At 35.7% G+C, this 27,099-nt stretch overlaps 1 protein-coding gene across 1 annotated transcript in view; it reads right to left on the bottom strand.

The window, feature by feature from the left end:
- Positions 1 to 745: 745 nt before the first annotated feature.
- Positions 746 to 27,099, bottom strand: part of LOC132706488 (uncharacterized) — a 36,037-nt gene continuing 9,683 nt past the window's right edge. Inside the window, exons 2-12 of the mRNA XM_060677842.1 lie at positions 12,098 to 12,198; positions 11,519 to 11,654; positions 11,278 to 11,463; positions 10,133 to 10,252; positions 9,910 to 10,076; positions 6,286 to 7,020; positions 4,072 to 4,207; positions 3,837 to 4,022; positions 3,489 to 3,608; positions 3,272 to 3,438; positions 746 to 1,557 (exon numbers count right to left, since the gene is read on the bottom strand). Of these exons, the coding sequence (XP_060533825.1) occupies positions 814 to 1,557; positions 3,272 to 3,438; positions 3,489 to 3,608; positions 3,837 to 4,022; positions 4,072 to 4,207; positions 6,286 to 7,020; positions 9,910 to 10,076; positions 10,133 to 10,252; positions 11,278 to 11,463; positions 11,519 to 11,654; positions 12,098 to 12,198 (2,798 nt within the window). The 3' untranslated portion in view covers positions 746 to 813. The remainder of the gene's footprint in view (positions 1,558 to 3,271; positions 3,439 to 3,488; positions 3,609 to 3,836; positions 4,023 to 4,071; positions 4,208 to 6,285; positions 7,021 to 9,909; positions 10,077 to 10,132; positions 10,253 to 11,277; positions 11,464 to 11,518; positions 11,655 to 12,097; positions 12,199 to 27,099) is intronic.

Here is a 27,099-nt window from a genome sequence, read left to right on the forward strand (position 1 = left end):
ATTAATTCCAGATATGCACTTTAAACTTAATAATTAATTTAGCCTATTATTAAATTCTTCTATTTAAATTGTCAAAGTAATACATCTGATTTATTATTTGCTTTTGAGAAAAATGTTAAATAGAAAAGGTATAGATGAGATTAAAAGAAACAATTTATAATCATTTTTAAATGCAAAGGGTCAGTCATAAATTTGTGGAAAATAATAGATACTCCCATTTATACTCAATCACCCAATGTACAGTTGTGATGGTCTATACTGAGTGTTTTCGGATTTATGGCCATTCTCTCGTCAAAAATGTGTTTCTGGCAGGGCTGTAATTTTATTATGCTAACAATTTTTTAAAATTAGTACAGTCTATACGTGTCTTCAAGTTACTTCGAATTGCTTATACAGGGTAAGTCAAAATAAAAAATAATTTTCGTGAAATCGAATGGCAGACCCTGAATCTTACACTTCCATTTTTTTTTTAAAGGACACATCTTTATTCATTAACTGTAAGTCCCCATTTTACGCAACCGGCAAAGATGTTCTCTGTAATGTAATTTGCTTTACTTACTTCACTTAATGACATCATTGGTCTGTGACATTAGTAGGTCAAATTCACGACCTGCTGACGTCATTTGGTGACGTTATTTTGACGACTCTCTGCTATACCTGGATATGGTGTTATTCAATAGCATTAACGAGGGATACTCAATAGGTATGTTAAAAAAGGGTCCCAATTCCTGATTAACTATGTGGAATTACACATTTATTGTTGCGTAACATGTATTTACATGGACAGCAAAGTTATTATTAGTTATCCCGCTTTCAATCGAACCACTCGGCGATTTCCTCGAAGGTTTTCCCGAGAGTTTCGGGCAAACATAAATAAAGGAAGACGAGTCCTACAACGTTTAAACCGGCCAAAACGAAAAACAAGTGCTGCAGCGCGACAGCGTCCAACAAAAACGGGAAAATTTTTACCACCGCGAACATCAGGACGTAAGCGATCGAAACCATCGCGCCACCCACTTTCGCTCTGACCTTGAGCGGCAATAATTCACCGATTAAGGTCCAAGGGATGACCAGATACCCAAACGAACTGAAGCAGACGTATCCCAATGTTAAATACAACGTTAAATTGCCGCGGGTGGGAAAATACAAGGAAATGGCGGCGGACAAGCTGGTGACGATCATCCCCGAGGCGGACGAAAACATCAGGGCTCTTCGACCAAAGTTTTTCGAAATGACCGCGCACACCAACGACATGACGAATCTGATGGTGCCCAGGATGACCAACGCTGCGAAATCGTCAATTCGGTTCTTGAAATTGCCGCCGATTTCCCTGAAGATGTCGACCGCGTAGAAGATGATGACGTAAGCGCCTGACAATTGTTGGAAAACGAAGATGAGAATGAGCAGGGCGATCGGTTTCCACACCGCCGGTTGCTTGTACAGGCCCAGGTTTTCTTTGATCTGGAGGAGGGTCGATTTTTCGGTAACTTCGTCGTCGATTTCGAGGGTCGTTCGGTTCTTTTCCTCCAGAATCGTTTTCAGCTGTTGTTCGAACGCCTAAGGGTGAGTTTGTAAGGAAAGGACTAATAAATTATAAATAAACAACTTAAGCTATGTTAAAGTCATATCTAAAATATTATCAAGTGTCCCATTCATTTCAGCTGTTGTTCGAACGCCTAAGGGTGAGTTTGTAAGGAAAGGACTAATAAATTATAAATAAACAACTTAAGCTATGTTAAAGTCATATCTAAAATATTATCAAGTGTCCCATTCATTAAGTCAACATTTCAAATATAGAAAACTGGACATGAACTCAACCATTTAGCCATTAATAACACAGGTCTACAATATTAAACCTTTTGATTTTATATAATTTTAGTAGGTAGATTGTTTGATATTTTATTTTTTTATACTGCAAAAAATTGGAATCCTAGTTAAAAAAAATTACTCAGATTTTTTGAGCGAAATCTTCGCGTTTTTGCCTGAAAGTTGAGTTGTCTGGACATTCGGCTGTGTGCATATCCCGTTTTAACATGCAGCAGTAGTCCGCCATCATCGCTATGCTCCATTTGATTTGGTATCGCCGTTTCATTTCTTTCATTCTATTATTCGCTAACTATTCCAAGATTTTCAGGAAAATAGTGGGAAAACAGGAAATGCCCTTTCAAATTCATAGTACAACCTCGACGATGAACAATATTTTCGTAGTTTTTGTCCTTAGGGTTCCCAAAAAACTTATCAATTCTCATTCACAAATAACCGATGTTCTTGGTAGTTCTGTGGATGCTTGAGAGTTTACTTTCTTGAAAAGAAGTCGCAAATTTTCATACGTTTCTTATAAATTTCTTTAAATGTGTAACGGGAACCGAGGCCAGTTCATTACCATTGTTCTGAAATCTGGTGTGAAATCTGAATCATCTGGGTCGGAATTAGATTCCTCTGATTCTAACGACATGACGTTTTCTAGGTTTTTTGGGCGGTAGATATAGGTATATGAATAGCAGAGTCAAGACTGAGATACACAATTTGTTTCTTATTTTTTCTACTGAATCCTTGAACATTACACGAACAAAAATAACAATCATCACCGTCATTACTCGGCTCCCGCCATACCATAGAAGCACCAAAGTTTAAACATGTCTTCCCATCTTTTTTGCCAGTTTCTTAATGCTTCAATGCGACAATGTTCTCACCAAAATAAGGAAGGTTTACATTTTTCACAAAAGAAGTTATAGTTTGCTTTTGCTTTACTACGACATAAGTAGCACAAATGTAACAAAAGTTATTTGGATTGTTCATACAATGTTTACATTCGATATTTAAACGTTGTAGAACACTAGAAATACGCAAAACGAAGACAACAGCCGCGAATACAGTAGCACGACGACCAATACAACCAAACTGCGCATAAGCAAATCACAACGTTGCATTGACGCTTCTGCGCCAACTCTGTTGCTTTGCACAGAAATATAATATTATCCATTGTTGCCGAATCTCATTTAATTTCATAAAAATCAATTCATTTAAAAACCATGCTTAAAATGGAACGAACATAGAACGTGTATTAATAAAAAAAACATTTTTAAGAGATAGAGCGCTATAAAAAAAATGACGTGATAGAATATAAATATACAAATAAGCAAACAGCTTTCGAATGTCTTTACTGTAGACCTGTGTAGTTAGTTTTTATCAACCAACGTCAGAAATTTTTTAGTTGATTTATTAACTATTTAAGGTACAATTTATATTTGTTTGCAAAAGCATTTCTTACCAGCTTATTGGGATATAGCCACCTCAACGACCTGGCGATAGAATCGCTATCTTTTCGGAAGACGGCCAACCAATGGGGGCTTTCCGGGATGAACAACGTTCCTACCGCGGAAATGACCACTATCAAACAGAATACTTTCGCCATGTTGCGCCACGCCATACCGTAACCTGAAGCAGAAGACTGGCATCTTCTGCAACTCCATCGAAACGCAGCTTACCTAAAATGCACGTCAGTAAGATACCGAGTGTTACGAAAACGCTGTTCAGCGACAAAAGCATCGGCCTGAATTTTGGATGCGCGACCTCGCTGACGTACACCAGCGCCACGGTGGTGAGACCTGGAACATTAATTATTATTTATTATTCTTATTATTACAACAATAGCTCATAAAAATGCCTATACATATAAGTTTTAACGGTCCATAATAAGTATTCCAAAATAGGGAAACCATCTCAATTCTCAATAAACAGTGAATAAATCTAATTCTCTGTAAATATTCAATAAACTATTGTAAATCACCGAAAATCATCATAAATCTTCAATAATCGTGATGGTCCAATTATACCTCCGCTGAACCCCGCCAGGATGCGTCCGGCATATATGAGCCAGACGTTCGTCGCAGCCGCATGCAGTATCCAGGCTATGCAATACGGAAGAGCGACGAGCGTGCACGTTCTTTTCCTGCCGAACTTGTCCATCAACGGTCCGATAATTAGCGAGCCTAATGGCAGGGCTATCGTGACGATGCTGGCTGCAAAATAGGAATTTAGAATCGACGTAATCGTCCCGACCCTACAAACCTATCCACGATGCTTCCGATTTGTTTACAATTATGTCGCTTTCCTCTTCTTTCAATTGAGGCAACAGCACGGCGCTGAAAGCCATATTAATCCCGGCCTGGATCACCAGCGTGTGCGCGACACAACACGCCAAAACCTAGGTAACCGTCCCAACTATTGAGGTTAATTAGTACTACCCGCCACTGGCGTGTCAACAATTAGTATTGAAACTGCCGCCACAACCCTCCAGAGGGCGCATGCGCAGGCGGATTAACTATTTCGTTCATATAAATGCAGCAAACGACATAAAATCTGAGCGGCAGTAAAATATTATATAGCAGCTACCATTACCGTACTAAAGCCATTGCATTTATTAAGTGATGGCAGTTCTAGTGTGTCATTGCTAGAAATAAAGTTTAAACATGGATGGAACAATCGTTCGATGAAAAACCTAACCTTAAAATACTCACGCGCAGCCGTCAAATCCATTTAAATTGGACCAATGGCAGCTTTTGCCAGCATTTTTCACGTTCATATTTTATTAATTGTTTATTTTCATAAAATCGACCCGGATGATCGTGTGTGTTTAAGCTCGTTTTGTGAAATATGTTAGATATGGTCATTATAGTTTGAAATTCATTCCTACGCATGTGTCGGTTCGTGGAGGTATGGGCGCTTGAAACTTTTAACGGAACTGTGGTAAAGGCATATTCTTACTTGTCTCAGAGAATCCCGCCATCTGAGATCTACGTTTGCGTTCTCCATAATGGAATCCAGTGGCTCTGTGTGGGATTTTTCAGTTTCCTGCATACTTACTCAAACCCCAGTGTAAGGACAAAGGCCACTTCACATTTTACCGGCCAAAACGAAATTGAATTTTCCGCCTCCGACGTTGTCGTTTTTCAGTGCTCGACAGAGTTGCGTTTTGTGCGTAAAATCAGAAAGCGACTGCATTTCATTTACACAAAATTGTTGTTTTTGAGATTACATTGTCGTTTTAGGTTATAATAGCGAATGTTGATTGTCTATTTAGAGTCTCCCAGCGATTTAGATAACGACTTAACAATCCATTGTCGCGTTGCGACCCGTTTATCTGCTGACCAGTGGCGCGCTAGCTGTCGCTCGAACTCTACGAGAGTTATGGAAAATATGGCTCGAACCCGGCATTTTTAAAAGCATTGTTTCTTCCCAGTGTTTTTATAATCTAGAACCTAAGTCGCATAGTTTTATTGAAGAGTTCAGTGACGAAACAAGTCACGTTCGCTGTGGAAATGGCCCAAAGTCCATACTGGTCAAGCCAAAAAAGAAGAGTAAAAAACGTAATCGCTTTAAAATCCACACAATTTGATTGCTGCAATATTAGGATAAGGTTTGGCCACCAAAGTACAAGTAAGGGTTAGAGAAACACAATTTATTTAAAACGAGACATTGCCGTTAGCGTAATTAAAAATAAATTCTGAAAACCATATTCTTCACCCGCACCGCATTTCTTCCACGCCTCGACCTAGCTTAAAATGTTTTCGGGTTCTTGCGATTTTCGTTCGCGAACTGACAAGAGCTTGCTCAATGCAAATATGGAGTTTTGTCGAACTCATTTAGGATAATTCGCTGGTCAAAAGTTTGACTTTAAATTCTGAACTGTGCAAGCGGACACTTTTCTTCCTTAACCTCCTTTTTGCTTGTTTGTTTGCTGTTTGTTTTGTAGGCCTTTTGTTTTTCAGCATGTTCGAGTTCTTCGTCATCAGAAAATAAAGATTAAGAGAACCTTTGCATAGCATATAGGGTGACAATAAATGGACTAAAATTAAACCGGTAAAATGTTAAAAAGTTGACGAAATGATTCGTTTGCACCTAATTGTGCACAGTACGAGGACACCCTGATAAATGTTCAAGGAGCTGTCCATTTTTATACGGATAACATTTTCTAGATCAACCATAAATTAATTTTAGGAATGTAGTTGGTAGACCACGTAAAGCTTTTACAAGACAAAAAGGAGGTGTTTCTGGCCCATAGGGACGTACGTATAAGTTAAAAACATAATTTTGAATTTTGTGTAGGATCCGAATGTGTAATAAAAAAAAGCCGTTGGACTTTTACATATAACAAGACCAGTTGTTTTTCCAAAACTTCTAAAAAAACCGTTAAAACAGTGGCGCCTCCCTCGGTAGTGGCAAAGTTACGTCAACTTTGCCTCGTCCCGCGCATCCGCCACAAATAAAAAAACAACCGCGTTACTTCTCGAACTGTTCCTCGATATCTTTAAAACTCTTGCCCAACGTTTCCGGCAGGAAGACGTACAAAAACGAAAACGCGGCCATGTTAACCGCGGCCAACGTCGCAAAAAGCGCCTCCAGGCCGTAACGGTCGACGAAAAACGGAAACACCTTGACGGCGACGAACATCATCAGGTAGACGAGCGACACCATCGCTCCGCCCATTTTGCCGCGCACGTGTACCGGAAACAGTTCGCCTATAAGCGTCCACGGTACGACCAAAACGCCGAACGAACTGAAACTGACGTAAGCCAACACCAGAAACAGCGTGACGTTGCTGTCGGTATCGGCAACGTCGCGTGCGCGCGTCGCATACATGTAGATCGCGCTGGCGAGACTGGTCGCGATCATACCCGCCGTGGAAGCGAGCATTACGGTCCTTCGTTTAATACGTTTCGAGATGAAAGCCAAAACGACGGCCATGACGAAACGAATGGTGCCTAAAAGTACGAGCGAGACGTACTCGTTGATGCGGTATTTGAAATTGCCGCCGATACGGCGGAATATGTTGAGCGCGTAAAACACGACGACGTAAGCGCACGACAGCTGCTGAAACAGGAAGACGACGGCGAGGATGACGAGCGGTTTCCACACTGCCGGTTGCATGTACGTCGCGACGCTGTCTTTGATGTTCTCCGTGGCCGACGCGAATTGATTTTTGACGTCCACGACGCGGACGAGTTCTTGCTCGTATGCCTGTAAAGACTCAAAAAAGTATTACGTTAATGGAATGTAGACAGCAGAATGGGTGAGGCGGAACTGGAGCCATTTTGACGGTAGATCAATTCCGTGAGCGATGTTAATATTATCTATGCTCCTAAACTGGCTTACAATGGCTTCTAAAACTACAAACATTAATTGGTGACTGGGTAAAGTCTGTTCATAGATATAAGAAACTGACGAATACTGATACGAATTAAGGAAAGACCCGGGCAAGCTGTAAGAATGCAATATGGCGGAACAGGTCCGTACTTTGCTTAGAATTTAATTATTTGGGGTTTTGTTAGGAAAGATACTAAACAATATTTATTTATTTATGTATGTATTTATTTATATATATTTTTATTACCTACTTAAATTAGAATATTAAACACAGGTAGGTATAAAATTATTTTCTATTACGGACCACAATTTTACCTGAATTTAAATTCCGAAACTTTAGGTAATAATCTTGTTGCATTGTATGTTATTGACCACCCTTGGATAATCCCGTTTAAAAGTAATTGGTCACTTTATTATATCTATGAACAGACCATACCATTATAAAATGAAAGTTATATACAGGGTGTTATTGAAATGCCATCATATGACTTAATGAATGAATCCCATGGTAGAGGGGCAAATGGCAAAAATACTTGTTATTTGCACATTTGCTGCCTGGAAGTACGGAAAAATTTCTCCAAAAATTTTTGGTGCAAACCGACGTATAATTCAAACTATCTAATCCATTATTAAGCAACAAATTTAAACACCATTAGTTAGTCAATCAGAGCACCGCAAACGGTTCCTGCCTTTAACTGAATTACTGATCCACTTGAAAATTCACTAATTTCAAAAAAGGATGCGTTAAAAAGTAGTACTACACATATTATTCAACACTCGCAGTTTCATTATTTAGTCCCACCGAAGTGGCATGGAATAACATCTCCAATTTAACTTTTGCTAATGATGACGAAAACTTCCAGATCATTTTAGATTGGTCTGCATTAATAACATTATATTGTACGAAATTTCGTTCAAAATAGCACATTATTGTCAATAACCCCAAATTAAATCTTAAACGAACGTTTAACTACCTAGGCATTTTTCGATCGGTATTTGGATATTCGTTTAAGCTTAATACAATTCTCTCTAATGACGGTGTGTCCGACGATGATTCACCCTTTAGAAGGTAGATGCAACTACCGCTTGCAAAACAGTATAATAAGGAACTTGATTTTTTTAAATTTCTTTAATACATTTGTTTATGTATAGAAATACGAAACATCAAAACTCAGAACCCAATATTTAAGTTGCAATAAATGATTCAAGTTGTGACACCTGGCTATTTCTTTTAAACGACACCAATCGCGCGGGAATGGTCGTGACGTCATACCGCTGCTTTTCGATCAATACAGCGACAAACACTGTAAAGGTGTATTTGTATTTAATCTACGTCAGTTTGTATTTGTGCTTAGCATGCTTTACATGATAATAATGAAGCAACACAAAAACAATATTACAAATCGTGCCATCGTGTTTGAGTGCAATCCGTAAAATGCCAGATAAACTTTTTATTGGTCTAGGTTTCAATTTAGCTCTTAACCGTGCAAACATTTTTAACTCTTCGAACTTGCACCCATTCTATTGCAGTCTCCATAGGAGTGGCTTCCTGATCTATATAAAAAATAAACAAAAACTCTGGGTTATCAATGCCAATATACTTTAAAATTAAATTTAAATTAATTTTTTTTAAATCTTTTTCTTTTTTTGTTGAATAATTTACATTTTATTTGATACACCATTTGAATTTTAAAAACTAGAAAACTTAAGCTGACTATAATATTATATTGATTTAAAACTAGTGGCTAAATTTTCTAGGAACATACCTTTTAATTTTAACATCGCGAACCTCAGCGAAAGAATAAATTTTGGCTCGGATTGACTAGTTAAAAAATCGGATACGGTCGTTCTCACATCTTTCTTTTTGATAATAAACAGAGGATAACAAAAACAAGCGCAGGGATATTAAAATTAAAATCACCAAGACCAACGCCTTGTCGTTGTCTAATAGCTTCTCTATGCGTAGTCTAACTAGCGGATTGACGTCACAACCGGTCACAGTCAATGACCTACCCATTCTGATATCTTCTATTCAATGAGGATTTAAATTTTACAATTTTTAATTGCTTATATTTGGTACATAGAACTACGAAATTATATTTTTTAGAACAATGGTTCTGAGACAGATTTAACTAAACGTAACTAGCTGATCTGTGAGCTATGTAAAGTCTCGTCTAATAGTTTTGTTGTCATTGAATGAAATGAAATGAGCTGTAAAGCTTGCAGCTGTAAAGGTTTTCATCCAGCATTTCTTGTTCATCGTCCAACCTATTAACCGTCAAAGATATCGACAAACAAAACATACTGGTTAGTTTCGTAACATAATTCCTTCTGTTAAGCTCTGAAGAAGTCAACGGGATGGTTGGCGAAAAGTCAGCAAAACAACCAATGCAGGGGGGATAGTACAGCTTGTAGAAGCTTTAAAGAAAAAACCGTATCATTACGTATCATCACATAAATAGCCTAAGTAGGTTTTGCAGGAAATTTAACATGAACATCCCCGTTTCGGTCATAGTCGTACTGTGGAACTAAAATGGGAAAAAATAGTCTATTCCGACCGAATAAAATATCTATTCGGGATTAGATGGCGGTTCAAATTTATTAATTAGATTATATGATATCAATAAAATAACACCCTGTATGTATCAGTTGTTACATAGCAACCGTCATAATGGCCGCCGAACACATCGCGCAGGTATGAAAAGCCATTTATTCCCCCACCCATTCTGATATCTTCTATTTTCAATTTTCTATTATTATTACGATTTGGTTAGGGTACAGCCACCTGAGGGACCTGGCGCACTCTGTCCTGTCGTTCTTAAACACGGCCAGCCAGTACGGGCTCTCTGGCAAGAAGCACAGGCCGATCAACGAAAGGACCACGATCAGGCAGAAAATCACAGTCATCGACCTCCATTGAAAAAAGCAACCTGGCGAGCAGTGGAAATAAGACTGAGTTAAATCACATAAGCTGACGATTACTGACCCAAAATGAACGTCAACAAGATCCCCAAGGTCACGAACACGCTGTTAAACGACAGCAGCATCGATCGAAACGTGGGGTGCGATACCTCGCTGACGTAGACCAGAGCCGCGGTAGAAAGACCTACAACGTTTGTTTTTTAGTAGAATGAAGCAAACAATTGTTTTTCCTATTCAGTGGAGTTTTACTATTTCTCTAAATATCTCCACTGGTTGCTTGGTTGGAAGCTCTGGACACAGCTGAAGAAGGGCATGAAAGAGCTAAAATCCTGTTGCGGTCTTCATTTAGTTTTCAATACGAATTCCACGACAACTGACGTCGAAAACACTAGAGTGCGCGTAATTCAGAATGGGACATCACGTGGCGATTACTATTGTTCGGCTGCGGTCGGCAGACGCCGTTGCCTAGGCAACCAGTGAATGTCTTCGTCTTCCAGCAATGGCGTGTGTCTATTGTGTGTTCTCATTTGTGCATGTTTATTTTTTTGATTTTTAATATTTCGTAATTGATTATTCTTATATTTCCACGCAATTTGTACAAATATGACTAAAAAAAAATTGGTGTAAAAGGGAAAGTACTTTATTAAATATGCATTATGCACCGCCCCTAACCCTCGCTGAAAGCGCTCTAGTGACAATAAACTGAGAATGACAGCAGGTAAATGTGAAACTTTCAGTTCCATAAAATTAATTTCTAGATCTACATTTCGGATAAAATTTTAGCTATGATATCGGGAAGACACGTTGAATGTTCCATCCGTATCGCGAGCAGGTGCTGTGTTCTATAAAAGCGAAGGGTCGTGCTCGTTAGTCAGTTAGTCGAAAAGACAATCCGGAGCGCGCAATACAATTAAAGACGTTAAATAAGTTATTAGTGGTGTGTATAGTGAATTATAGTGCGAGTTTGTCATTTTGGCCGAAATAAATTTTAAGTAACAACAATGATGACTTTGGCTACTTGTAGATCTTGGCAGATGTGGAGTGACATATTTCCTTAGCTGTTCGGTCATCCAACACGATTATTAAAATGAGATAGAAGGAAGTTTCTTCGTTTCCGTATAACAAGCACAATAATTAAATATGCGAGAAGATGGTAGTTATAGTTTGATGTGGTCCTTATTATAAAGCTCTATGGGTTCCACCACTTACCCGCACCGAACCCAGCTATGATTCGGGCCACGTAGATATACCAGATATTTGTGGCCAAGGCGTGGAGAATCCAGGACAGACAAAACGGTACAGTGGTTAATATGCACATTTTCTTACGCCCATATCGGTCCATCAGAGGGCCTATTATCAAAGAACCCAGCGGCAGCACTAAAGTTACCACGCTAGCTGAAATCGTGTTATCAAGACCAGCGCAGATAATATGATGCGTTGGGGAGCTCACCTATCCACGACGCTTCCGACTCGTCTATAATTATATCGCTGTCGGATTCTTTAAGCTGAGGCAAAAGGATGGCGCTGAACGACATGTTTACGCCCGCCTGTATCACCAAAGAATGGGCAATGCAACAGGCCAAAATCTGTAAACATTTCGAAAGCTATACCGAGTGTACCATTTTAGGAAATCCAGTTATTATTGAAGACAAAAAGAAGGCGAACACTTTGCTTTTCTACTTTGTTGAGACTTTTATAATCGCACAGAAAATATTGTGAATTAAAATTCGAATTTAAAGACTTCTTTTTTCAGGGCCGCAATCTTAAATAAGGACCGAAATCTTCTTGCATGGTTTCCCTGATAGCTTGGAAACTGCAGGTGCTATTCAAAATCTGATTGTACCATTTTTCAAGTGTCGAAAATGTGACGCCACGAAAAGGGTACAGTTCTTTGAAAATTTAGTTTGTGAACTTCATATTACAACCGAACATAACAATATCTCTGAAAATTTGCAATGTTGCTGGTATAATCGGCAACCATATAAATACAACGACGTTTAGTGACCAAAACGTGTTAACATCTTCTTACCTGTTTCAGCGCATCCGCCCATCGAAGATATGAATTTTGACCGGGATGATTTAACCCCAAGCATGAATGTTTAGACTCGTCGAGTGTGTCCGCGGCCATAACTGAAAAGTTCTTCGTCATTATTTCAAATTCTAACGTCATATTGTACAGTGTGCCCCATTTTCGATAGTGTTTGATGGTAGGGCTGTGTTAAATGAAAAGAGATACAAACAAAAATGTTGGATTTAGTTATATACAGGGTGAATTTGAAAAAGTTGCAAATTTAAGTCTCCGTAGATCGGTTAACTTATCGAAAAAGTGAAAACTGGCTTTTTACGTAGAATCCAGTTGCGTCAATTTTATTCGTAAACTCACAAATATTGATATAAAAACAAAACTTCTTTTAATGGAATGTCTGTATATCTGTTAATCATTTTATTAGGCCTTTTGTTAGCTTTTTGGAAATATAATATAAGTATGTATGAGTATGAGTATGTCATGGGAAAAAGGTGCCAAATTTCCTAATATACCTTAGTTGTCAAACGGTCACCTCCTTCTACTGTACCGCAAAATATAAACAATTATAAAAAATATAATCATCAATATAATCAAGTATCAATGTGCCTTTAATATTGTACACACATACAAGCTTATTTCGAGTTTTTTTTATAAATCATGTAATGTGTGCAAAAAAAAACTTATTTTAACATAAAAAAAAGATATTTCCTTTGCATTTGCTTGCAAAACTATTAACAAACCTAATAAAATTATTAAAAGACACACAGCTCTTCAATTAAAAAAAACAAACAAGTTTATTTTGAAGGTGGCTTAGGTCCATTTTCATTTTTTATCAAGTTGGCACCTGTGACATTTATAATTTATGCTGAACTGTCAAACAAATTAATCGTTATTGAAATGTACATTTGAAAATTTTATTTCACGTACATTTTCAAAATAATATAAATACTGAAAATCCTAATTTTGAAAGTGACCTAAGTCCACTTTTTATTGACGATGTCAAAAAGTGTGGCCCAAAATGTTGAAAGCAGTGATGAGGGTAATTTAAATTACGTTTTGATATTAAATTGAAATTTAACAAATAATATTTAATTTTTCTTTAACAGAGAATGAGAATTTACAAAACAACACCTTCAAAGAAGGATTCAGAGAGCACAAAGGTGGTACTTATATTCAGAAAATTCGTAAAATTAAACGGGATTCAGGGAAAAGATACGGTACACATTCAGGAAAAATTATTCCTGCCATAGTTTTTCAAAATGAAAAACGTGCTTGAAAAATTTCAATGAAGTAGAAAGAAAACGTATTTTCGAAATTAAGAGCCAGTGGGCGGCTACCTGCATGTATTTCACCAGACCTGGGTTTTTGTACTTTGAGGCCCCTATACCTACTATAAATGAGGTGGGGACCCACTAAGCTCAAAGCGGTGGACCCAGGTACTGCGCAGGTGAGACAGGTAAAAATAATAATGGCAGACCATTAGCATGTGGTTATCATTATGACAGACAGTTTTGGAAATGCTCAAAAAAATAAAATTTTGAAAGTATTTGACCAGATCTGCCATTGAGATATATTATTCGTTATAGTCTTAAAAGCAGACGTTTTTATTCATTACACTCCTCAGTGGATTACAAAATATTTACTATTACCCGGTCAGATGTATATGTATTACGATCGCGGTTTTACATAAATTTAACTGACTTATAATTAATTTTATCACTGTATGTATAAAATTAATACTTTTTTTGTACTTTATATGCCAAAATTTATTAGATTGATGATAAATGAAGTAGATATATTAAGAAATAATCTGAAATATTGGTGTATAATGCAAGTAACAAAAAACAATTCAAATCTGTATTTCAATTTTGTTATATTTATTTAAGACAAAATTTGAAAGGTGTCGGAGTCATGTTTGTCATAGGTTAACTCTTCATCATCCATTGAATCGAACTCTGTAAAAATAAACCGTAAATTGTAAAATATAAATAATTAGTAAATTGATCCGAATATATTTGATAAAGAATTAATTTTTATCAACTTACCAGGGACATTGATAATTAAGTCGCTAACAAAAGATGGAAGTTGATCTCCATCGAACCATTTAAAGACAATCCAACCATACTCCAATGGATCCAAGGCTGACGGTTACTTTTTGTAAGCGTTTATCCAAATAGTTGAAATGTAATGGGCTCTCAGAAGTTGTTGGTAAAGTTCACTCTGGTGTTATTGAGGTTGCGTCAAAATTTTGTATTTTTTTACTAAAATTTTGATTCACATCCGAAGCTTTGTAACTACTCACGGTACTACAGAGGGTCCTTCCGCCAACGACTGATCTAATTCAGCGCCAATATCTTTTTTTACGACTTCATCTGTCTCAGAAACGTTTACGTCTTTTACAAGAGCATCAGGTACTATTGTATCATCAGTTCTTGAGCTATCAGCTAATGTTGATGGTTGCTCAGTTGCAGACGAGGACATAGTGGGTAGTAGCTTCTTTGTTGAGATCGGTTGCAATTTTTTTTTAAAGCCGTAAACGCTTTGTAACAACTACTGTGATATACAGAATTAAAAATTTCGTCCCGTAGAATTATTTCATTGTATTTTAATTTATATTTTCTTAACCTCAAAATTTGTCGACATTTTTCCATCTCTCTCTCTTATGAAAATGTCAATAATTTCTCAGTCTTTGCTGTTGCATAAAAAACACACTTCACTAGTTCTTTTTCACTCGACATAATCTCAGAGATATTTAACGAATAATACTTTAATTAAAGAAAAATAACATAAAGCAACACTGTGTATTTTATTAAATTCATTAAACACTAGGCATCTGTATCGAGATTCACAAACATAGTGAAAACATCTGACAAAAACCGTTAGGTTGGGATTATAAGAGAGCCATCTCAGTTACAAACCCTATATTATTTAAGTGGTAGTAGCTATAAAAGAAAATACTATAAGCTGGAATGAGTAGAATAGTAATACATAGGAGAAAGAAAAAAGATAGCTCTATGCAGTGTATGTATACATCTGTCCTGGTAGTAGTAAAGATTTTGTTATCTACTGAGGAGTGTACTCAATAAAAACGTCTGCCGTTATTAATATAAGTTTTTAAGACTATAAAGAATAATATATCTCAATGGCAGATCTGGTCAAATACTTTTAAAATTTTAATTTTTTGAGCATTCTCAAAACTGTCTGTCATAATGTTAACCGCATGCTAATGGTCGCCATTATTATTTTTCGATAATAATAATAATACATTTTAATAATTAAAACGGCAGTCGTGGTCAAATATATTTAAAATTCGCCAAAAATTAATACCTGTCTCACCTGCGCAGTACCTGGGTCCACCGCTTTGGGCTTAGTGGGTCCCCACATCATGTATAATAGGTATAGGGGCCTCAATGTACAAAAACCCAGATTTGGTCAAATACATGCAAGTAGCCGCCCACTGGCTCTTAGACTATTAGGAGAGTTTAATAAGCAAAATATATTGCTATACGAACCGACCGGACGCAGTGTTGTAAAAAGAAGACGTCAGAGAAACGGAAAAGGTTCATGTATTTTATTTTTTAAGCTATATGTTTAGGACTTTCACTTTTTGTAAAAAAAAAATATTTTGAAAGTGACCTTTTAAGGTAAGTAAGGTCATATTATACACTTAATAATAGCGACTTTTTAATAGGATGTATAAAATTAAATCCCTTAAATGCGATTTAACATTGCAAGTCAACCATATATCTTACGTATATTTTTAATTTTGGAAAAACGCAAATTAAATTAAATTAAAGATAAAATTAAGGGCTCATATATGCTCGGGCAACTTAACATTTGAAATTGTGCTCTTTTTGATGTCAAAAGGTGCATTTGATAACGGGAGCCCGTCGCATAAATTATAACAAATTTTTAAAAAGTATGGAGTAAAATTCGACACCACTACGTGAGTCCGACTATATCGATAAGTAATTGAGGTTATGCTGAGGTAATCCGTCGTCTCTGCGTAATTATCCTAACCCGATCGTTTCGACGCACTCTTTAAAAAAAAAATACAAAAAAAGCTTGAAATGTCATTGAAGACACGACTTACCTCAATCAAATTTCGTTTTGATACGGAAAGAGTGTAACTTCAAATTTTTTAGATCGCGACGGAAACTTTCAAACCATAATTTAGTTTCAATGTGGCGACGAAGCCTTCATTAAAATTACGACCGGCCAAATGAACATTGTAATTTTCAGTAACGGTTAACAATCGAACAGATCGTTTCCCGTCGGGGCAAAGTGTACCGCAAAGTTATAAAATTTTTGGAAATAAACTCCGTATCAGCTATCGAATTCAGTGTGCTCGTTTCACACGTTAACCGAGATAAGATAGGCGATTTTCCCATTGTTGCAGTTGGATCACACCAGTAGTCAAACCTCGGTCTCAGATATCTTACCTACTTCTACGACACCGTGACGCATTTTTTCACCCGAATTTTCCTTTGGTTAAAGTAAGACAATGGAGGTTACTAATTTCTTTATTTCAAATAACAATAACATTTAAATATTGTTTAATAAAAATAAATAAGAACTAAAAGTTCACATTTTCACAAAATTACATATTTTTACATGACAATTGTTTCGACAACACCGTATCGTTATGAAATGTAATATTTACAAACTACCTGCTACTACTATATATACCGAAAAATGACAATAAAACAATAATTAATGTTGTTGTGAGAATTTAAGTTCAATAAAGGAGATGTATTTAAATCTAATTGATCATTAAGCAATACATTTGAATCTCTCATTTTGTTAGTCTATTAAAATTTAATTTTCAACTTTTTGTGGTTGTATGTAAAATATCAAAATTGTTGTCAAAAATGTGTTTTTCTGTGCTTAAATGTGTAGCATAATTAGAATCTAGATTATTGTTTTTAAATGCTCTTTTATGTTCGGTAATGCGTTTCTTGCAAGATCTACCAATCTGTCCGTGTGTGATATGATATAGCCACAAAAAGTAGGAAATTAAATTTATTGGAAGCCATGGCCAAATGTACTGATTAGCTATCAATTAGATTTAAATACCTCTCCTTTATTGAACTTAAATTCTCACAACAACATTAATTAAGGTTTTATTGTCATTTTTCGGTATATATAGTAGCAGGTAGTTTGTAAATATTACATTTGATAAAGACGCGGTGTTATCGAAACAAATGTCATGTAAAATCGTGGAAATCTGAACTTTTAGTTCTTATTTATTTTGACAAATGGATTTTCATCAAGTGAAAACCACCTCGGTTCAATATTATGTAATACGTATACTGTAAAATAATAGTATGATGGCTTTTTTTTAATATACCGGATGCCCGGAAAAATGTTTTGAGTCTCTGGACACAGAACACACGTTTCTATAATTTTTGTCCCTCCCAATGGAGAAATGAGCCCCTACAGGACTCCCCTGGAAACTTTTTTTTTTAAAGAACCTTTCACCCCTGAAATAATAATTTAATATTTAATATTATTTTGTTGTTTTGTCCCACAAATTTGAAAAAAACTGCCTAAATCTGTTTCAATGATTTATTGAAAACTAATGAATGTTGTTTTTCTCAAAAATAGCTTTTTATATCGATACTCTTTTTTACTTGAAGGCTCAGAAATATTTTTATACAGGTTGTTCCAAAATTATTTAGGTCTATGTCCATACGTTTTAGTCCATCCTTATTCAACTGAATAAACTAAATATATTTTAATGGGTCCCTACTAATGGTCATCATATTACATTTTTACTTTTAATATTTACTTAAATACTTTAAAACAAAAGAACTCTTTTTTAACTTTTATGGCAATATACTACTTTTTCTATTACCTACTCTAAAATACACAGTGAAATTTAAAAAAAGGCATATCAAACTATTTTTAAGACACTGGACAAGAACAAGGCAACCATTCAGGCGTCATCCCAGATTTTGCGCAAAATAAGAAAGAAAGAATATGAAGTGGATCAAACCTGCATTTTGAGAAGCTGCATTATTTAAAATATACATTACGTGATAACTTCAAAAAAAAGCTAAGGTTGTGTCCACTGATATATTTGATACAGCCTAGTTGGCCGTTTTTATAAGAATGGTATTTGAACATTTTGAAACAAAAAGCAGAGCGGTTGCTTACTGGGCAGGTTGTTTCAGCTTAGCAAATTCTTAGTTTTTCAACGTTTCAAAGAGTTGCCTCCTGCATTGGCAAATTCTTTAAAAACGTGGTGCGCAGCTCACTGAACTCGAAAATTCCACATTGCTACAAGAATTTCCACTAATATAAAATATGAATGGTTTGAACTTGAACTTGCAGGTTCAAGGAATAGCTAACATTTCAAGTGTGTGACGCCATCTTCAAAAAATGATCTGTCTCTAAGAACGTTTTCTACCACTGCAAATATTTGGCTTCTAGTTCCCAAAGAAAAATGTCCCGTTGAGTGTCAAGTTGCAGTAAGATTGAAAGCTAGATCCAGCACTACATACTTGTGTGAAGCCATTTTTTTTCGAGTATTAAGTCAAAAAATATGTCTAAAAACACATTGATCGATGAACATTTGGACAGTAGCATCAGAATGGCAACCACAACATACTCTCCAAACTTCAACGAAATAATTGATGGCCAGAAAGCGTTCCACTCCTCTCAAAGTTTCAACTGTTTGGTTACACTCCCTATCTATTTTGATTAATACTAGAAATGTATGATTGTGAGCAAAATTCTATGTTGTTTTACAGACACCACGTTTAAACCGCCAAACTGTTCTTTCGCCAAAAAGTTCGTTGAGTGCCAATAAGTGCTCTTAGAAAGTGCAGAAGACTGGTTATTCTTATTGTTATAGTTAATATTTCAGGATCTAAAAAGATGCGTTTGCAATATTTCAACCAAACTGTCAAGTCGAATTTTAACTTTCCTCCTGTTTTAGCGGATTTCTTGAATACCGATTAATCATTTTTTATTGTTATTTACGTTGGTTCTTTGGCCGCGCGTTGCCTTCAATATTGTGAATGACAATTGATAGATACGCGATTCTGATTGGTGGTCGGGCGTAAAGGAAACCGAATTTTTAATTCGTATGCGGCCTGGCTGCAAATTGATTTGAACTTCGTTTTCAATAGGACGAGTCCTAAACGAATCCATCCTTGACATATAGCGATGCGATGTACGCTTCCAGATGATGGCTTGAATAAAACTCGTGTACTGATATTCCGCATACCGGTAATTGGCCTTCATTTCAATTACACTTTAAGCCGATGTTTTTGAGAATAGGTTCGCATGGAAACCGAGCAATTTTCTCACTACGTGGAAAAAATTAAAAATAATACTATTGTTATTTATATTGCCACCCTCTAACTCACCAAAAACGAGAACGGCCTTTTTTGCACATTTTTGCGAAAGCTTTAGTGACGTTTTTGCCTGAGGTATTTTTAATTAGGACAGACGGCATACTTTTGCCATAAATAATTGCGAAAAATGAAGAGGTCAATTTGATATCGACACGAAATACGAACATACGAATAGATGAGAAATTAATCATCGCAGTCTGCAAGTTCCAAGAAAGATAAGGAGGTGCCTAGCATCGAGGCTGACACACGCACAGGAACGTATTCAGCCAAAAATCCATTCGAAAATTTGCCACAATAATAATGATAAATAATGATTTAGGCTTGTTTCAACTGCGGTTCACAAAAATATATTGTTACGCAAATATTTTATTCCATAAATACGTTGAGACATCATGTTTTATTTGAGAGCATGAATTATATTTTTCAACAATGTTTCAAACCTCTTTGTGATTTAACCTTTGAACGAACCTTGCATAATTATATCCAACAGAAAAAAGTTGAATTTCTTTAACTACCCCTCCTGACTGAAAAATAGACTGATTGACTGAGAGGGAAGGTAGTACCACTCGGTTTTGAGTCAATCTATGAAACTGAAAATGATGTGCCAAATACATACCCAAAAAGGTTGGTAAAAATTAGGCATTATGTACATAGAACATTATACAATTCTTTGTTAAATGAGGCACTGTCATCTCTTGAGTTTAAGTAATCAAGATTAATATCGCTCATTTTTTCCATTCCTTTATTGACAGGCTGGACTGCTTTTCCCCAGTATTCTGTATCACTTCACCAATGGTTCCCCAAATCCTTTCTATTGCGCCTAGTTCTTTAGTTAGGCTAAATATAAGACACTTATTTTCGCGCGGGAATGATCGTGACGTCATACCGCTGCTTTTCGATGGATACGGCGACATGTTAAAGTGTTATTCTCACGTTATAGGCCGAGAATTATATTATTTAATGTATTTAAATAGAACAGCTAATCTACGCCCCTTTGCATTTGTGCTTAGTGTGCTGTACATGATAATAATGGAAACAATACAAAAAAAATATTACAAACCGTACCATTATGTTCACATTAGCCTTAACAGTGCAAACATTTTTAACTCTACGAACTTGAACCTATCCTATTGCAGCCTCTATAGCACCAAGATGAACACGTGGTCGTTCTCTAATGGCTTCTCTATGCTGCCATCCGGCTGACGCCTAGTCTTACGAGCGAATTGACGTCACAACCGGTCACAGCCAATGACAGGGCGTTTGAAAGAGGATGATTTAAATTTTACCATTTTTAATTGCTTATATTTGTTACATAGAACTACGAAACTGTGGTTCTTTTAATAGTATAAAGTTACTTTTATAAGAAACATTTTTTAAATTAATTTTTTTTTTGGAAGTTCCCTATTCTGACCTCAACCAGATAAGCAAACAGACCATAATCTGAGTATTAAATACTTACTTAAATGCCGTACGAGCAAATTATAACTTGTTTTGTTCGGTAAATAATAGCAAAAAAAACAGCTTAAGTTTTTTATGTTCCTACCTTCAGAAAAAGTAAAATCAGAAATATCCTTTCGAAAATCCAAAACTGGTCTATTTTGGTTATTTTATACGGTGTGACTCATAAAGAATGGGCAAATTCTAAACTAGAGATACTAAACACCAAAATGTCGCTGATTTCAGAGACACAGCACATTCAAAGGTCTTTTGGCATAACAATTACGAATTTGAAGCTTATTTGGAAGTTGCTGCTAGACGGCGTTAGTTTTACGTCGAGTTATGTCCATGAAAAATTTGACGTTGCCAAAAAAAATTCTCAATTAATTCAGAGTGAAAATTTAAAATTTGAACGCTTTGTATATCCAAGGTTTTTTGAATCACCCTGTATACGTATTTGGTCGCCAAATCCGGCACTGGAAAAGCAAGAACCGCCTGCACGCAGACGGACAGCCTAGTCGGCGCGTACGTGTTGCACTTTTCAGTCGCGTTTTCATTTTTCCGCCTTTCCGTATCCGTATATAAAAAAAACTGGTCGATTCAGTGAGTGCCTATATCAGCTCAAAATTTTCCAATAAAAAAAAGTAACACAAACAACATTTTGCAAGTAATTTTCATCGCAACACCTTATAGGTACCGTAAAAAGTCGGGACACAATTTTTCAAATAGATGATAGGTGGTGTGGTGTTTTTACGATAAGTTTAAAGTGATAGTGGGTTTCTCTCGTTAACGAGTCAAATTTTGCGTATAAAACTTTTGGAGTTTCCAAATATAACCCGGAATAGGACCTCTATAGGTCACTGAGATTACTTTTCCTCAGATCCAATAATACAATTACCAACATTATAATAACAATTGCGAGATACCTGCGAATACATTCGGGGATGTTCGCAACAATACGAAAGCGAAAGTAGGCCGTGCCGCGCAGAACATAGAAGTAGGCGAAAATAATTATTGAAAATAAATGTCAGCAGTTCCATTTGACGTTATCCGCCGTCTCACCTTCGTGCGAAAACGCGGTGTAAAAAAGAAAACCTTCGAGTGTCGGCTTCTTTTCGAAATTAACCCGCAACGTAGCCATCAAAAATTATTGCCCTATCAAATTAGAAGGACAGTGAAGATTAAACTATTTGTTTTAGTTGCATCGTTAACGAGCCACGCGATTGCTTTCCAAACAATTGCCGGTTTGTCAACAGACCGACTTGATTAAACATGACCGATGAATATTTAATCGGTCCGTTTCAATATTGATATTGAGAATTCGGTTAATTGATTTGGAGTTTTAAATTTCGAAACGGTTGGACATTGAATACAACGCAAGCTGAAGCTCTTCCGAGCTACAGGGCGCGTTGTAAAATTATCACTTTAGCGCAATGCTCCTTATATTACTTTATTTGCGAATTCCTAAGAGTGTTTTTGCTGTAAAAACGAACAAATTTGAAAAATATAGCAAAGAAAATCTGCAAACGCTATACCGAATATAAAACGAATTGTGCAAAATCTGTCTCAATCTTCTTCGTGCTGGCTTTTGCCCGCAATTATGGAAGTTAAGGTCTGTTCATAGATATAAGAAAGACCCGGGCAAGCCGTATGAATGAAATATGGCCGAACAGGTCCGTACCTAGCTTAGAATTTAATTATTGGGGGTTTTGTTAGGAAAGATTCTAAACAATATTTATTTATTTATGTATGTAATTATGTTTAAATCTAAAATAAAATTACAAATTATTTTTATTATCTACTTAAATTATTTAAAATTTTCCACAGTATCACTATCGCTATCATCGCCTGTTCTATATTATTTGCAATATGGATATTCGATTGTTCTGCCTTTTCTGTATGTTTAACAGAATTTGCCCAACTTTGGGGAGTTATGTTAAAAACTTCGGTTTCTATAAGTTTGAGTACATTGGAGTTAACACGGGGAAAAACATTGCCAAACATGTTCAATGGAATTAAATATACAGTGGTTAGCCTTAAAACTGCATGCTCTAGATTTTTTGCATAATTATCACAGACGTATTCCTTTTGTAGGTTCAAACTTTGTAGAACCTCAATTAATTGCTTTTTGGTATAATCTTCGTTAAAATAAATGTCGTTATTATACATGTAGTTTTGGATTGTTGCTTTTGTGTCACATGAGGAAGAGGTTTTAGTCAACTGTCTACTGTGATAACTTGTATTGTCTATTACAATTACTATTAGGAGCAATGTTTGGAACTAGGAACTAGCGGTGGTGTCTTCATGGTAATCCAGAGAAGAATCTTTAATATTTTTCGCAGATAGAGAAAGTCCATTTGGAATCCAACCATCTTTAGAGGCAGCATGCAAAATATTTATTCTTTTACCTCTTTTTGATGGCGCGTTTGTTTTACACTTATCAATTGAGTCAACCCAACCCTTTTCAGGAGTATCATAAGTGTTTCATCCAAGTAAATAATTGCCCTTTGTTCTCTGTAAATCCTAATTGTTTCTAGATATTCCAGTCGCCATTTCCGAATTCTAAAACATTCCATTAAAACTTGCCTTTTGTCAATTTTTTTAAATCTTAAACCCATGTGTTGAATACACTCCCATAAGGTCGCTCTAAAACATTTAACACCGGTTTCATCTTTTTCAAGCCTCCTAATTAAGATATCTAATGTAGGCAAGCTTTGTTCCTCGTATAACTGGTAAATTTTAAGCCGTATTATATCTTGACCACTTTCATATACACTCGAGAAAATGTCAGCATCGCTTGTTTTTTTCCTCGCTGAAATGGGATTATTCACAATTTTCCATACAGTCGATGTTGGAATTTTCGTCAATGTGGCCGTTTCTTCTTGCTGGCACCACGTTTAATGGAGAGTCAAATAAACATTGTTCGCACACGATTCAACACACGCTGTATTACACACGAAAAAAGAAACTAAGTAGTATATCAAACCAAAGAATATTAAACACAGGTAGGTATAAAATTATTTACGGATCACAATTTTACCTGAATTTAAATTCCGAAACTTTAGGTAATAATCTTGTTGCATTTTATGTTAATGACCACCCATTCAAAAGCAATTGGTTACTTTCTTATATCTATGAACAGACCATATCTGCCGATGGCACGTATTAAAGGACAGAGCATTAGGGACGGGATCTCAAAGGTTTTGGTAATAATATAATTTTTTTTATTTATTACATTAAAAAAAAACAATATTATTAAATATCTACAGTAAATTCATAGCTAGGAATACATAATACTAAATTTATTCTAAATGTCTAAATCTAATTCTGTTTCACTCTCAGAGTCGTCATTTTTATAATGTACTGCACTGAATTTTCCCAACTCTCAACTGGTGTGTTATTCATTACAATTTGATTTTACTTGGCTAAACATGCAATAATGCAAATTATCGCATACATACTGTTTCTTTAATTGCATATGATTTTAGGAATTCCAAAAGTTGCACGTTTTTGAAGATGATGAAGCTGGTGCTTTGCGTAGCTGTGGTAGCTTACGTTGTCCGTGACAACACTGTTGTTGGGAATAATTTTTAAAAGACTGTTTTCAAACAAATTTTCAAAAAGTTCGGTTCTTGTATCCTCATGATAATCCAAGCTAGAGTCATTAATATTCTTTCGTTCTTTCTTCAGTCAGTTTTGAGGGGAATCAACCCATCCTTTGGATACAGTGTCGTGTGTATCCAACCATGTTTCATCAGGCTAATTTACGGATCTGTTGTCTAATATATATCTTTGAATTTCTTGAAGGTAATAAAATCTCCAAGCGCGAAATCTGTGTGATTCCACTACTACTTGCCTTGTATCCATTTTGCAGTACATAAATCCAATTTTAGGATGGCACGGCTTATATTTATTTTGGTTTCATTTTCTTCTATATATATATATATAATAATTTCAAATCTGTCAGTTTCTTTTACATGACGATATAGCCCATATAGACAGCATAAACTTTTGTATTTACGGTTTTTGAATATTGTACAGGGTGTTCGCGATATTACGTGCAATATTAAAAAACATATTAAGTACTCGAAATTTGCAGCTACTGACTTCAGACTTGGGAGAGAAGTAGAAGTCTGGACCCGCATTTAGACTTTTTAAATTGGGAGCAATAAAATAACGCTAAGTATTTTTTTTAATTATTGAATTTTTTTTTTGGTTATTTTGGCATCCACAAAAACATGTTTTCCTCCAAAACCATTCACCTGATCGAAAAAATTTTACAACCGTAATACGTGGGGTACCCGGCGCTATAACTTTTGTTCGACGCATTTTTTTCGATGATATACGAGGCGTTTGAGTTATTGACAAAAATCTAAAAGACCCTGAAAATTGTTCTTTTAGAGAGATAGTAAATTATCAACAGTAAATCAAAATTCGTAAAAACAATAGCTAATGCGTTCAAACAGTGTTATAGGCCGTATCAAGAGCTACAATTTTTGTTTTCGTCTATCACAAACGCTGTTCGAGATATTTGAAAAAATCCAAATGAAAATCACCATTTCTTGCTCTCAATCTACCACTATTACCAACGTATAGCATGGTTTCAGAAACCAAGTAGTTTTTTGAAAACAATTTACTCCATTGGAAAAATTCGGATACCAGGAAACTAAGGAGATCCAGGGCTATATCCTCTATTTCGACCATTGTTGGAATTATATACAGGGTACGTTGTTTGTGGGCAAAAAATTGAATTATTGGCGATACATGAAAAACTTTTAAAGATGTGATAATTTGATATGAACAGTATCGTAAACTGTGTCGCGAGAGAGTTTAAGGTTTCGTGTATAATACAGGGGACGCAAGATATTTGAAAAAATATTATTTTAAATTGCAATTACCAGCACAAATTTTAATATTTACCGAAGTGTGCCGTAACTTTGAAGTTCGCCGAGATGTGAAGGACATTTTATACGGGGCGCATGCACAATTAAATTACATCGGTTTTGCGAAACTTCCATAGTGGTCCGCAGGAGCACGATAGAAAAACAATGCGTCCCTATACTCATCAATGTTTCATTAATTTTCATACACATTTTTCACAACCTAATTTCCATGAAGCGATAAATAATTTTTTCGTAATGCACAGTAAAAACGATTATTCGACAGTGCCATGGTCAACACTCAGAAATATATCAGAAAGAAAGAAATATACCTGGTCTACCCCTGCCTTATCATTCAAGTAAGAATAATATTTTTGTTATAACAATAGGTAATAACATCGTTTTATTATGGAGGGTTCGTCGGAGGCCAAGAAGATGAGTATTGAGACAGACAATAATAAAATGTAAATTTGCAATGACAGAGTTATATGGTAAAGTTTTTAGCACCCACACAAGCCGAATCGAATGGAATGAAAGTAATGTGACAGCGGCGTTACTACAGAATTAGAATTAGAATAATTCTAGTACATGATTATAATTACTGAGATCGGCAGATAATTGAGACACTAATTATCCTACTATCAAGTAAATAAAAACTTATATATGACTACTTAAAAAAATTCAACTATTACAACTTCATTTGTAAATTTTAGTCATGTTCCTGGTAGTAAGATATTGGAATCCAGAGAAGTAATAAGTAATAATTCTTTCTTCTATTTCATTCAGATGTTCGACGCACTTACTCCATTTTTCACAATCTTCTGCCCTTACCCTTACTCTCTCTTACAAGAGGGTTTAAAAGTGCCTGCAATTTTTACAGGTTTACAATATCTAGTAGCACCGTTTTCAGCAAGTCTTTCAAAATTGTTTCCTATTTACATTAATCGAAGAAGACGTAGGTAGTATTTTTTCATATTTTCAAGATCGAACTTTAACACTAAGGCACACTCAACAACGAACAATTCAATAATAATTTATGTCTCGCATTAAATTTAAATGGTCTGTCTTAATGTAAATTGTGAAACCGACAAAATCTCTTGCTGGTATGAGAAAAATTTTGAAAAATATCATTAAAATCGATAAAATTTGGAGAAAATCTTGTTCAAATGCCCAACGTATGCATCATTAAACATAAATATAGTGGGTTACGTTTCCTAAAAACATTAGCATTAAGAAACAAAACATAGTTATTGAGAATTGAGATCATGTCTGTCTGCTTAGCACTCAGCTGTTTTCCGGAAGACAATTCATCCAATGATTTTTT

This window comes from Cylas formicarius, unplaced genomic scaffold (genome assembly GCF_029955315.1).
Source record: "Cylas formicarius isolate icCylForm1 unplaced genomic scaffold, icCylForm1.1 PGA_scaffold_8__14_contigs__length_24414737, whole genome shotgun sequence".
Lineage (NCBI taxonomy): Eukaryota > Metazoa > Arthropoda > Insecta > Coleoptera > Brentidae > Cylas > Cylas formicarius.